This window comes from Chenopodium quinoa, unplaced genomic scaffold (genome assembly GCF_001683475.1).
Source record: "Chenopodium quinoa cultivar QQ74 unplaced genomic scaffold, ASM168347v1, whole genome shotgun sequence".
NCBI lineage: Eukaryota > Viridiplantae > Streptophyta > Magnoliopsida > Caryophyllales > Amaranthaceae > Chenopodium > Chenopodium quinoa.
Genome location: NW_018743825.1, coordinates 1 through 14,641, shown reverse-complemented (window position 1 = coordinate 14,641; position 14,641 = coordinate 1). Strand labels below are relative to the sequence as shown.

The 14,641-nt window shown below is 40.9% G+C and overlaps 1 protein-coding gene across 1 annotated transcript; it reads left to right on the top strand.

Annotated features, from left to right (window-relative positions):
- Positions 1–376: 376 nt before the first annotated feature.
- On the top strand, positions 377–3,210 carry LOC110685492 (caffeic acid 3-O-methyltransferase-like). The gene is made up of 5 exons (XM_021862024.1): positions 377–389; positions 462–726; positions 1,245–1,555; positions 2,169–2,233; positions 2,965–3,210. The coding sequence occupies exons 1-5, from the start codon at positions 377–379 to the stop codon at positions 3,208–3,210; spliced, it is 900 nt and encodes a 299-aa protein (XP_021717716.1).
- Positions 3,211–14,641: the final 11,431 nt, after the last annotated feature.

Below are 14,641 nucleotides of genomic sequence, written 5' to 3'. Positions count from 1 at the left end.
CCATTTCTCCCACTCAAATTTGACTTTTTCTTTTAGGATCATTTTTATTTTTATCGTAATGTGGACTAATTGTCAACGAAGCTCTGATACCAATTGTTAAGAAAATAATGCAACTTTTCTATTTAATCAAATTTGAGGGAGAAATAAATTACATAAACAAAATGTCTATTTATACCAAAGTGCAAAAACACAACCCCTCTTTTCTCTGAGTTATTTTTCTTCTCTCAGATTTTCTCTTGAAAATTATTACATACAAATGAAGGAAATGCTCAATTTATAGTTTTCCTAAAACAACCTAAGCCATTTAAAATTTAGCCTGCAATATTTATTACCATTAGTTATTTTTCCCTATATTTGGAAACACCTTTAATTTTCAATGGTAATGCATGGTTATTTAATAACCATTTATTTTTTTTCTTTATGTTTCTTAATTATCTGCCAACAACATAATCAATAAGCAGGCCCTGATGCCCAACTTTCGTCGTTAGAGATCGCCTCCCAATTAACCACCACTAATCCAGATGCCGCGGTGGTCTTAGACCGCTTGCTACGCATCTTGGCTAACTTTACCATTGTCACCTTCTCTAACCGTGTTGGGCCTAATGGTCAGGTTGAAAGGGTCTATGGACTTGGGCCTGTTTGCCAATTCTTGGTTAAGAATGGTGGTGGGGGTTCATATAGTGCCTTTGCCACTCTCATGTATGATAAGGTTGTCATGAATTCTTGGTAAGTGAAACTTTCACATGTTTTGAGTTACACACATGTTTTTTTACTACTTTGTACAATTTATTTCTGTTAAGGTAGTAGACTAGTGGGCATAGTGGCTACAATAGTAATATTATATGGTGGTGATTTTTTTTTTTTTTTAATAATAACCTTATATAATGGTGATTCAAATCTAACAAAATTTCGCTTGAATTTTTAATCAGACTAGTTTTGACCTTAATGATTCAGACCATATACACCTCAAATTCTTCATATTTATATGCATAAATTCAATTAAAATTTGTGAGTTGTGACTTTTGTAATGGTCTTATTGGATCCATGTATACTTTGTTGGCAAGTGACAAATAAATGAATAATGCTTAATCTATCACATGTAATTTTTATGTGCAACATTGAGGTATTATTTGTGAGATATAAAATATTCTAAAGTTGCACATAAAAATTAACGGAAGTTGTATATATAATTTTGATTTATAAGGTTTATCTTGATAGATTCATACTATGGTTGAGTATTGCAGGAAACATTTGAAAGATGCGGTACTTGACGGTGGAGTTCCTTTCAATTTGGCTCATGGTATGGGCGTATTTGATTATCTTGGTACAAATTCAAGATTTTACAATGTTTTTTATGATGGAATGGACCATCACTCAATCATGGTATCTAAGAAAATCTTAGATAATTATAAAGGATTTGAAGGTATTTCATCACTCGTTGATGTTGGTGGTGCAACTGGAGTTACACTCAACATGATTATCCCTAAATACCCCTCAATTAAGGGTATTAATTTTGATCTGCCTCATATCATTAAAGATGCACCATCTTTTCCTGGTAAGAATAGGTCAATTATTTAAATAATCTTTTCATTTCATTGATTTAAAGATCTTCATTATGAAGTACTAATTTTTTAACATTTTTTTTTTTAAATTTTGTATAAATTACTCATAATTTTATATAATTAGTTATATATATGAACAATACAAAAGTCAATATTTTACAATTAATAAAGAGCCCTTACCCTTCCCTAAAGTCTTGTTCGTCCACTCCACTTGATTTAGCACTAATTGATCAGGATTACGTCATCATTATTGGTTAAAAGTTGATCGAGTTAACATAACATTATAAAATGAATTATAATATAACGAACATAAATTAAATGCTTGTGAAATCGTTGATGAATTAATATTTACAAAGATAGTTAATACTGTTTAATACGTAGTAATATAGGGGAGACTTGTATTAAAATTCACTTGAAAAAAATTAGCTAAAATGACTTACGAAGTTAATGTTATAGTGAAGTGCGTGAAGGGAGTACGAGCCTTGAAAATTCTTTCCTCAAAATAAAACAAACACTCCTATTTATATCAAAAGGAGTATTCAACTACTAATAAATAGTTCAATAGTATAATACTTCGTATATGTTATTATCTCTATATTAATGCAGGTATTGAGCATGTTGGAGGAGACATGTACATCAATGTACCAAAGGGTGACGCTATATTCATGAAGGTGCCCTTTAATTACTTTGAGAGGTCTTTTTAATTCTTTTGTCTTTCTTCAACAACACTAAGGTTGACCATATAAAGAATAAAGATAACAAATTAATCATAAAAATATATAGACTAATATAAAAAAAAATAGTCATTAGTCAAAGTTAGTCAATGGTATATGATACTACTCCCTGGCCTGAGTGTTTAGATAACTAGATTTGCATCAATAACTTTAAACTATTAACGTGTTATAGATGAGTTCAAGAGAGCATGTCATGTGGCGATTTCCACTATTTAATACGAAGTATATACGAAGTATATCAATAAGGTTTATACTGTACAAGATTTGTACATAAAATTTCAAGTTTAATATCAAAGACCTTAGCATTTTACTATGTCATATTTTTATGTTATTTTATAAATAAAATAATCAAAATGAAGTGAACGATAAATAAAATACAATTAATAAAATGTCAAGTCGTGTTTTTTGCATAACTGTTGATTCTAGGTAATAAATCGGGCCTTAAATTACCGCCTTAGCCTGGGTCAAGGTAGTAGCTAGTACTTATTTAGTAACTCAAATCGTATAGTTTTACTATATACTTTGTATTTGGCATATTTAAATACTACCTCCGTTACATATTATTTGCAACGATTTGACATAAATAAGATGTAACGGAGGTAGTATTTAATTTAATGCCTTAATGTGGTAATAACATAATAAAGTTTTTTATTTTTATTTTCCTCCAGTGGACTTTTCATACAGCAGGAAATAATGAACAATGTATTAAATTGTTGAAGAATTGCCATGAAGCTTTGCCAGAAGATGGAAAAGTAATCATATGTGAGCATGTTGTATCAGACGAACCTGGTGAAACCAGTTATCAAGCTCATACAAGTTTTATTTTCGACGCGATGTTGTTAACCATTCCAGGGGGTAGAGCAAGAACCAAACATGAGTCGCATCCGAATATTGAGCTACTAGCATTGATCTGATTACCAATTGTGAAGCTAGTCCTTCAATTGTTGCTGCGCAAAATAGCAGGTCAGTTCTTTATGAGTCGCAATGTGAGTAATTGAATTGGATTTAGGGTTATCATATATGTTAAAATTGTTGTAAATGCAATTGCCCTTTTAATGTCATTTTCAATTGAAAATTTGCCATTTATTCAAAAACGCAGAGATGGGGTTTGGGGGACTCCTTCATTTTGTATCAAAAACGCAGTTACCGAGACAGTTAGCGTATTGGGTAATGACTAGAATAGATCCCCTCAGTAAAACCATGGTTGCTCCCGATGGGCGTGTATTTTCATTTTCTAAGAACCAAGTACGGTGGATATTAGGAATTCCATGTGGGAGTAAGGCAGTTCCTAATTCAAAATTAATGACTGGGGAAGTTCGTGCAAAGGTACAACAACTGGTGCTCAAGTATGGTACTTCATGGAAAACAAAATCTAGTAGAGGTTGTGGTAGTGTGTACACTTCAATTGGCATACCTGTGAGTAGTGAAATGATGGGTCGGTTGGAGGCTGAGTTTGGTGACGATGAAGAAGAAGAATTTAAGTCAATATTTCTTATTGTGTCGTTGCACATGGTCTTATGTCCTACTTGTAGGGAATAATTTCAAGCCTTTAAAATCCCACTAGCTTGAACCCCACTGTGATCATACACTAAAGTACGGTGGCGTCCAAAAGGGAAGAAGATAGAGCAAAAGAGTCGCTAACAAGTTTTTAAGGAACTTGTAAACCGTTCACGAGGTGAAGGTTACACCCCTTAACGATCCAAGAGATCGCCAACTCCATAAGGTCAGGAACCAAATAAGGGTCCGGGGATGATGGTACAAATCCAACCTAAAAGAGATTAAACCTGCCCTAATAATAGGCCTCTACTTTATTCTGCTCGTATTCATGTGCGCTTTCTGACTAACATACAATCAATAGGATTAACCCTAAACCTGTTTAATCTATGTTGGTTGAATTTAATGCACAAACAAACTATTATTGGCGATCACTTGAATTATAATCACAATTAACCTAACAAGATTATTAAATATCTTATTAAGCGTGTTTGCAAATACCAATTCCCTTTAACCTGCAATAAAAGGTGATCAAGCAATAACAATAATAATAATATGCATATCAAGCAACATAATAAATAATCAATAATCATCAATCATAATAATCATAATAAATATTAGGAAGAACATAGGAAGCATCATACTTAATATTAAAGATACCCTAGACATGATACTAGGAATCATAAATAACAATCTAAGCATGATATCTACATCATGAAATCAATGAATCAATAAAATCCCTTAAAGTACTTACTTGGATGCCTCGTATCTCTTTCTAATTACAAAATACACACGTTAGTAATTTCAAGGAAAAATAATAATCAAAACAATTAAATTAAATAATTGAAAGAGAGATTTGGGACCAAACCCTCAGAAATTAAAACCTTTCACGTTTAGGGCGAAGGCAACTTCGAATATGGCTAGGTGTTTCTAGATCTTGTGAATGCGGAATTTTGTATTAAAAAGCAAAGGTTTAGAAAAGAAGAATGCTAAAATATTAATGTTATTGAAAATTGATGAATGAATGATGTAGATGAATTCAAAGAATTTGATGAATAAAAAGAATTGATTATTGGTAATTCATAAAGTGATTGTGGATTTATGATACTTGTAGATGATGAATGAAAACGGAGTTTTTGATACGATATTTATAGAGAAAATCAGCCAAAAAAGATAATTTATCAAAACAGAGTCTGAAGATCGCAAAACTAACTTGGCGCCAGGCTCATTGGCGCCGGGATCAGTGGCTAGCGCCAGGCGCCAATGGCTGGCGTCTGGCGCCAATCCTGATTCCAGGCGCCAAGGCCTGGGGTTGGACGCTAATTTGGATTTCAACGCGTTTTCGAAAACCTGATAAATTTCCCGTACTGGAAGATAAAATAATATAATTTCAGTCGGAAATGCTATTTGATCTAATTAAAACTCTGAAGAATCCTAATTGAATTAAGAATGAAAAAACCTTCTAGAATGTTCTAGAAGACCAAAACCATTCCTAATTACATTAGGAATGATAAATCATATTAGGCCCTCTCCTAGATCATTGGGCCATATTTAAAACTCGAACCGGGCCCAGTTTAGTAAATTGGCCATAAATTCCTCAATATTCATCGGAATCGGGCTTATAATATATCGTTGGAAAGGTCTTTGCAAGCCCCATCCAACTACACCACTATTAGACCCATATCATGGACCAACCAAACTGGATTGGCTGTTTTCTTAAAATAAAATTTTCAAAAACAGAAAGAAGAGAAAAGAAAAGAAATAAAACTTTCCGCAACACTAGACCTTTCCACACTTTCGTTTCATTCGATTATGATTCGACGTGAAAGGTACTCATCACCGGGTTTGGTTTTGGGGAGACACAGATAGGTGTCTACACTACTCAATCCCCGCGACTAGGGACAGACTTATTACCAGCTCTAAGTTGCGTGATGAACTGCGTGGAGTATGATTGGTGTGATTTGGTACTTAAAAAATTAATGGATAGCGTATCAAGCTTTGCACGTCGCTTTTATGCTAATGCATTTGCTGGTGGGTATGGTGGTTGTGTGATATTTGCCGTTGTAAGCAAGTTTCTAACACTGTGTTATGGTTCTACATACCTTATTACAAGGAGCGTACAAATGACTTGTTTGAATATGTGCAGATTTTCTATCTTGACCGTCTGAACAGGAATCCTGTGCGGTGGGATATGTTCCCAAGGGTAAAGGTATGGTCTATGAAGCAAATTAGAATGGCATCTAAGGACGATCGACGTAATTCAGGGGACTTTGGGAAGCTCGGAGTATGTAGTGTGATGTTTATTTGATTACTTTGATACATTGCTATAGACTCACAGTCATGGCTTTATTGTCATTGCTAAAAGTGTTGTTGAATATAATGCAGATGGTAGACATTGCCTATGGAGAAAGACACTTTAGGACGGCAAGGGATGCAGAAGCACCCCATGGGAATATTGGTGTGAAGGTGTGTTGCATTTTGGTCTATTTTGCAAGTGGTTTACAGTTTTGTTGTTTTTTTTACTGAATATTTGGTTGTAATATTTGGTGTAGGATGTAGCAAAAATGATCATGGCAGCACGTTTGAGGGAGAGAAAACCCAGACTTGGTCCATCAAGGAAGCGGAGATGCTCGGATATGGAACAGTGAATAGCAACTTTGGTGAAGGCAAAAACTATGAGTACAGGAATTGTTGTATCATATACATCAGTATATGCATCCTTGTTCCATATGTTAGGAAGGGCTTTCAAAGCACCAAGTTCATGTCACAAGGTTGTACGGCAACGATTGTACATGTTGAGAGTTATTTACGACTAGAAATCATACTCGTTCAATAAGTGTAATGTATAACCTGATTCAGGTATTTGTTTTTCATGTATTGTTATGCAAGAATGATTGTTCTTCCAATGGCAAGTACTAATTGATCACTTATATTAGGTATCTTTATTGGGGTGATTTGGAGAAGCATGTAGATTTTGGCTTAAAACTTGTGAATTTATGGGAATAATTCCAAAATTTAAGGAGGCCGATGCATAAGTAACACATCAGGCAGCATGACTGAAGTCACATTAATCTTCTTATATTACTAGAAAATACAATTTAGGGGCTTGGCTGTAAATATGTATAACAAGTACTAGTGACCTGTAATCTGACCTGAACCTGATCTTAACCGAAAATCCATTTGATCCAATACTTTATGACTTGAACCCGAACCAGCCCCCGACTTGATAGTAACCGTCAACCGATTTAATCCGACCCGAAAACAATCCGAACCTGAATTAGTACCCGACCTAATTATAACATGAACCCGAGTTATGGAAGGTTTAATAAAATTTTATATACTTTTTATTCAGCTTATATACAGGTATAATTCTGTAAACCCTCAATCCGATTTAATAAAATCTTTTGTTTCGGTTGAAAACAATGGGACCTTGCCGAAGGTCCACTGAAATGGAGAAGACTGGATTCGATCCAAGCTGTGTTGGGCCGAAGGTTTCCTGCACAGTGAACACACGTAAACTAGCCTCGGGGGTGTTTCCGAGGAAGGCCCCTCCGATGCTAAAGTCAGTACAATGTGTAAAAAGGAAGACACTACGCAAGAGAGTTTGTAGCTTGAGGCTTTTGTGGAGTATTTCTCAATGCAAGAATGAGCATATGAATTGGAATAATCAGTGTATGAGATAGTGTATGTGATGATGTCTCTGATCTCTCCTTGAATGTGTTAATATGAGGGCTTTTATACCTCATCATACTTGGAGAGGTTGGGCTTTAGCCCAATTGGCTTACTTTGTGGGCTGACTTTTGACTTTTGAGCAATTGGAGAGTTGAACCTTGACCTTGGGCTTTTAATTGGATCATTTAGTGCTCAGGCCCAATTTTGACTAAATTGGACCCAAACAACTTGCCCCCCAGACCCGATTTGGAAGAATGACGGGTCGGGTTTGATTTAACTCAGAAAAGGAGGGAAGTAAATGATTTAATTGATCCAAAAATTTGAATTTAAACCGTAATTAATGAGATAACAACGGTTAATGATTTGCGGAAGTTGGACGGATAATGGGCGGTTTAATCATAAGACATGTGTTTAATGGTTACTTAGTGGGTACTTAAGAGAAATTAAAGCACAGACTCTTCGTATCCCGTACCTGGAGATATAAACAGAGGCGCGTCATTCTCCTCACTTATTCACCAACACAAACCCAGAATTCTTCGAGAGAGAAACCGAGAATCCGTATCAAAACTTCGCAAACTCCCCGAGCATTGAGCTTAGAAACTGAGACTTGCCACTACGAACTCGTAAATCGGCAACTTTCGCTTCAGATTAAGGTAAATTCCTTTGATTTCAGTTTATTTTTCTTCGAATTCGAACTCCTTCCCCTTTTCTTTCGACTTTTCTTTTCGAAATAATCCATGGCAAGAGGAGTTAGAGGTAGAGCCCGTGCTCCAAGAAGAGCAAGGCCGATTCCCGATCCTAGGAACATGATTGGGACCTGGAATGGTCGAAGGCCGGAGTCTGACCCTGCTGATGGGATTAGGGCGACTCCCCTTTCTTCGGCTCCTCCTCAAAGAACGGATGAGCCGAGTGCTTCTGGACGGGATGATGAAATTCCCGCTGTCCTTTGGGATATCCTCCCTGGGTTTTCAGAGTGGGAGAATGCCGAAGTCGCTTCGGCCATGATAAAGAACCGCCCCTACTCATGGTGGGTAGAGAACGCCGATCAATATCGATTTGCTGAGCAAATTGAGTTGCACTACGGCATTTTTGAAGCTGATGGATATTGGTGCCGAATGCCCTCAGCATCCGATAGAATCCATCGTCCACCCCCGGGGTATGTGGGGGTGTACACGAGACAGCTTCAGTATGGGCTGAGGTTCCCTTTGGACGTTTTCGTCCGAGACTTGCTGATCCATTACAACATTTCCCTATGTCAGCTAACCCCCACCAGCATCCGAAGGGTGATGACATACTTATGGGTCTGCAAGTTCTTCAAATACGTGCCGAACCTGCACTGCTTCAGAAAGCTCCATCGGCTAGTGCCAAATATTCAGAGTGGGCACGGAAGCCATGGTTCTGGGTGGTATCGGATTGAGTCCCGGCCCCAATACTTGACCATGTGGCCAAATGACTCTTCAGACAAGGACTGGAGAGGTCAATGGATTTGGGTTAGGGCACCCATAGATCCGGGCCACCCTTGCGTCTTCAGCGCTCCCCGGTACTTAGCTGAGCCTGATCCCGAAATGGGAAGTCTAGGTCCCCCCGCAGATAACGGGGCGGATCCGAACCTGGATCAGCAACATATCTTCGGCAAGCTGCCGAACCCGGGGGGGAGTGGTCGAATGCAGCATATCCCGGAGACTTGGCTCCCCGATACGCATTACGTTTTCCAAGAGAATATGCTAGCAGCTGTTGGCCTCAGCCGAAAGTTTAAGGATGGTAAGCTTCTTCGGCTGGGGCCGAGGCTTTTAACTACCTCTTTTTCTTCTCTCGCTTTGCTTTTTTATGCTGTGCCAACATATCTGAGCTAAACTTTTTCCCTTTCCTTTTTTCAGAGCGGGACGAGACCAACGTTGGTATTAACTACGCTCGTCTTGGTGTTAACCGAGAGCGAGTTGTAACTGAACGGGCCCCGTCTATCACTGAGCCGAGGCATAGGGAAGTTCATCTGGACTCTTCCCACTTCCAAATTGAGGCTGTTGCTCTGTATCAGAGGCAGAAGCCTTGGTGGAAGAAGAGAGACCCTTGGTTTCAGCTGCTGAACGAAGAAGCTGAAGCTGCCCGCACAGCCGAAGAGGTTGCACGGGTACTTGAGGCTTGTGAAGGAGGAGAAGGGTCCTCCAGAGCTGCTGAAGCCGAAGCTGCAGCTAGAGCAGCTGAAGAAGACGAGGCTTTGCTGAAAACCTCGGTGAGTTTTTTTTTTTTTTTTTTTTTTTTTTTTTTACTCACACTCTTCTTCCCCCTGTCTGTTACAGTCTGAAGAGAGTAACAGACACAGAGAAGGCAAAGCTCCTGTTCGTCCCGAAGATCAAATACAAGAGTCTTCAGACTCAGATATGGACGAGCAGCCCCTTCTGAAAAGGCGCCGAAGGATGGCCATCATCGGCCCTCATGATTTTCAGCAGAGGCCGATGACCATCGGCGTCGCAATAAGGGATCCTGAGGAAGGCAATGGATCGCCGAGGGTTCCCCAGCCAACACCCCAATCTCCTCAAAAGACCCCTCCGCCACCTCCTGAGATGGAGGTGGATCAGAGAACTCCCGAACCTAAGGGAGGGGTCCAAGAAGAAATCAAGGAGAGTGCTGCTGAGCACGAAAATAAAGATGCCGCGATGTCAAGTGCTGAAGGCTTCACGGCAGATATCGCAAGAGAGGTTGAGGCTTTCGTCCTCACCCCTGAAGAAGAGGAGGTCATAGTACTTGACTCCTCTGAGAAGGACGATGCTGAGACAACCAAGGCTAATCAAGCTCCATCGTCGTCCTTCCCTTCTTTCCAGACTCTGCATTCTGGAGAAATGGGTTTCTCGGCCCCCCGAATTCCAATCCCAGATCACATCTGGGACCTCATATGGGGTCAAAACCGAGAAGGAGCTGCAGCCTACTTCGGCAATTTTGCTGGCATGTCCGAAGTAGACAGGGCAAGGATCTGGTCGCTGAAGGCCACTGCTGGGATGGGCGAATCCAGTAGATCAGTTCCTGACCCAGCCAGGTCTAACCAACTGCTGATGATGCAGGTAATTTTCCTTCATTTCCTCCGAAATTCAGCTCTATTTTTTTTTTTTATTACTTATTTTTTTTGTCTTCCTGTTTTCAGTTCGTGCACAATCAGACTCTCACTGTAGAGCTGATTGATACCCTACAAGATAGGGTAGACGCTGCTGTGCACGAAAGGAAGGTGGCTGAAGAGGAAGTTAAGCTTGCTAAGCTGAAGCAAGCAGCAGCTGAAGAGAAGCAGCAGGAGGTTGAGGAGTACGGTAAAAAAGCTGCCGAAGCTCTGAAAACCTTCTGCGATGCTATGGAGATGGAGGTTTTTCCCCCACTGATGGAAGGGGAAAAATTCCTCCAGGAGCATATGGGAGTGGACGTCTCCAAATTCAAGGCTGCTATTGAGAGCCGAATTCAAGAAGGAACTGCTGCACAAGCTGAAGTACAGCAGCGTCTAGAGGCTCTTGAAGCCAGCCGAATGGCTGCTGAAGAGTTGCTCCTGGCCAAAGACGTCCAACTCTCAGAGGCTGCTGCTGCTGCTGAAGCTCAAAGAGCTAAATTCCAAAAGGCTGAGGATCAATTGCTGATCCAGAAAGTTGAAGTGGCCCAAGCTCAGACAAAGGCTTTCCAAATTCAGCAAGAGCTGAATGAGCTGAAGGGTTCCTCCTCCAAAGTCGCTGATGAGCTGAAGAAATCCAAGGAAGACTTGGAGGAGACCCAGAAGAAGCTGGCTGACGCTGAGGCTTTACTCAAGGTCCATGTTTATACCCAAGAGGAATATGAGATGGGTTTCAGAAACGGATTCCGAGTATGCCGAAGAGTCTGCCTTCATGCTGAGCCGAAACTGGACTGGTCTAAATGTGCTGAGTGGGTCCAGAATCCCGAAGACCCTCACATGAAGTATGCAACTCCAGCTGAAGCTGAAATTCTTAAGGCTGAGGAAGCCGAAGAGGAAGCTGAAAGACTGGAGTTGGAAGCTGAGCAGAGGGAAAGGGAGGCTCGGCAAAGTGCAAAGCCCGCCTCTTCTGCTGCTGGGGCTGAGGCCACCATGGGACTCAACGCTGATCAGTCTGATCCGCCGGCTGAAGCATAGGAACTCGGGCAGTCGTCTTCAGAATCTTGCGGTTCATCATGTGCTTAACTTTAGACTTGCCGCTTTCTGAGTTTTTTTGCCTTGTTTTTTTGCTTCAGCTTGCCTTGTCGTACAGCAGTTTTATTTTTTTGCTTATGTACGTATTTCGGCAGCTGTTATTTTCCGCTTGTGGGCGGCTGCCGATACTGAATTATTGAACTTGTAGCTCAATTTTTTTTCTTCAGTTGCTTTATTTTTGAATGCTTTACTGTTTCTTTTCTTCAACTCTGCCGAACATAGCTGCACTGCGTGCTTCTTGCCCCCACAGAAATTGAAGTATGACTTTAGTTGAATAAGCAATTTCTGAACTTCTTCAAAATGGATATCCGAAACACAGGGCCAACTGAAGGCAATGCTTCTGGGATACAAGTCTTACTGAAGATTGACTGTCTGAAAGTTGGATATCCGAAACACAGGGCCAACTGAAGGCAATGCTTGGGATATTAGCTTTCTGGGACTAACCTCTTTAGAACAAGTCTTACTGAAATTTGACTTCAGCTGAAAGACCAGCGTTCTTAAAGAAGACGCATATCCGAAACACAGGGCCAACTTAAGGCAATGTTTCGGATAATGGCTCTCTGGGATACAAGGCTCAGTTAAGGCAATATCCCAGAATTGTCCATGGACTCATGTCTTTGGAGAACAGGTCTTACTGATGTTTGATTTCAGCTGAAAGACCAGTGTTCTTTAAAAAGACTGAGTTTTGTAAGCCATCTGAAACCCAGTTACCCGAAGGCGAAGGTTTCAGACGAGGCTGATTTAAAAAGGCTGTTATCCTTGATTTTCTGTCTATCTTTGAAAAATGGATACCCGAAACACAGGGCCAACTTAAGGCAATGTTTCGGATAATGGCTCTCTGGGATACAAGGCTCAGTTAAGGCAATATCCCAGAATTGTCCATGGACTCATGTCTTTGGAGAACAAGTCTTACTGAAGTTTGACTTCAGCTGAAAGACCAGTGTTCTTTAAAAAGACTGAGTTTTGTAAGCCATCTGAAACCCAGTTACCCGAAGGCGAAGGTTTCAGACGAGGCTGATTTAAAAATTTTCAACTGTTGCTGTTATCCTTGATTTTCTGTCTATCTTTGAAAAATGGATACCCGAAACACAGGGCCAACTTAAGGCAATGTTTCGGATAATGGCTCTCTGGGATACAAGGCTCAGTTAAGGCAATATCCCAGAATTGTCCATGGACTCATGTCTTTGGAGAACAAGTCTTACTGAAGTTTGACTTCAGCTGAAAGACCGGTGTTCTTTAAAAAGACAGGTTTTGTCAGCAATCTGAAACCCAGTTACCCGAAGGCGAAGGCTTCAGACGAGGCTGAATAAAAAACCCTCAAAGAGTAGATAGAACAAAGAAAATTTTGAAAGGATAAAAAGTTGTAAATTTTATATAAATGGCGGCTCCAAGGCCTGTCATTAGTTCAAAATGTACTTACAAAGTTTGTTCTGCCCCGAAGGGTTTACACATGGTATTTTTTTCAGTACATCAGCATTCCAGTGATTCTTCAACTCAGTTCCATCCAACTGCCGAAGTCGGTATGTCCCTGGCTGAAGCTCATCATAAATTTCATAAGGTCCCTCCCATGTAGCTGAGAGCTTTCCCATGGATTCGGCCTTTCTGAACTGCAGCAGCATTCCGAAGGACAAGATCCCCAATTTTGAGAGGCCTTGCATGGACCCTTCGGTTATGGGAGATGAGGTCTGAACTTATCCCGGGCATATCAGCTGCCGAGAAAGCAAACACATCTCTGTTATCCCGCAGGAGCTGAATAAGTTCACAACGGGTGTTAGGATCAAGGTCCATCCCGATTGTTACACATTTCTCAGCATCTCCTTCGGCCAACTCTGCTGTTTCAGTCTGTTGGTCCATGTCCATTGCCGATGGACTGGACTCTTCAGAATCTGGTCTGCTGCCAATGTCAGCAGGTGTCCCAGTCTTTGTGTTCTTCGGCTGGCTCTCTGAGTCTTTCGGCTCAGATGAAGAGTCAACCTTTTCCCTTTCGGGACCTTTTTCTCTGGGCACTGATCCTTGGGCCGAAGCACTTAGGCCTTTCGGCTTTTTTGTGCTTGGCTCTCTTTCTTTTTCTTTCTCCTCCTCATCCTTGTCGTTATCTGGGCGACTACTGGATGGCTTGAGGTAGTTGCACCTTCGGGCGTCCTTCTGGTTGCCCTGTATCCTTTCGGGGAAGCCGGCGTCTGAGACATAAATCATCAGCTGATGATAAGTTGAGACGACCCCTTGGATCTCGTGAATTATGGGTCTCCCCAAAATCACGTTGTACACTGAAGGAGCGTCGATGACCAAAACTCAATCATGACGTTCCGGGCTGCCTCATCGCAACCGATGGTGACAGGAAGTGTCACCTTCCCATCTGGATAAGTTGAAGCCCATTGAACCGGATACCGGATAGGGTACCGGCGTAAGGTGCTTGGGCTTCAGCTTAATTTGGTTGTAGGCCTTTCGGAACAGAATGTTTGCTCCGCTGCCACCGTCAACAAGGACCTTACTGACGTCGTGGTTGGCCACCGTGGCGATGATCACCAACGGATCCTCGTGAGGGAACGTAATCCCCGGCAGTCGGCGCGCTGTGAACGTCATGTTCGGCACCGGCGACTGGGGAGATTGAATGTCAGCGTTGTTCACCTGGTGAGTCAAAGCTCTAAGGTGACGCTTGTGCTCTCCGAGAGTATATTCTCCCGAGATAACATTGATCGGAGGGAATTTCCCCTCCGGTTTTTTACTGTTTTTCCGAGGGAAATCAAGGTCCTGCCGAGGGTCCTTTGCTAACCTTTCGGATTCTTTTTTCTCGCGGTGATCCGCGATGTATTTTTTCAAGTATCCCTTCCGGACCATGTCTTCTATCTGGTCCTTCAGCTGGATACACTCCTCAGTGTTGTGGCCCGAAGAATCGTGGAACTCACACCACTGATTTTTATTTTTTCGCTGATACCACTCTGGGAGTGGTCTCGGCTTTCGGTAACTCTGCTCCTCCTTCGTCACACTGTAAATTTTGGCGC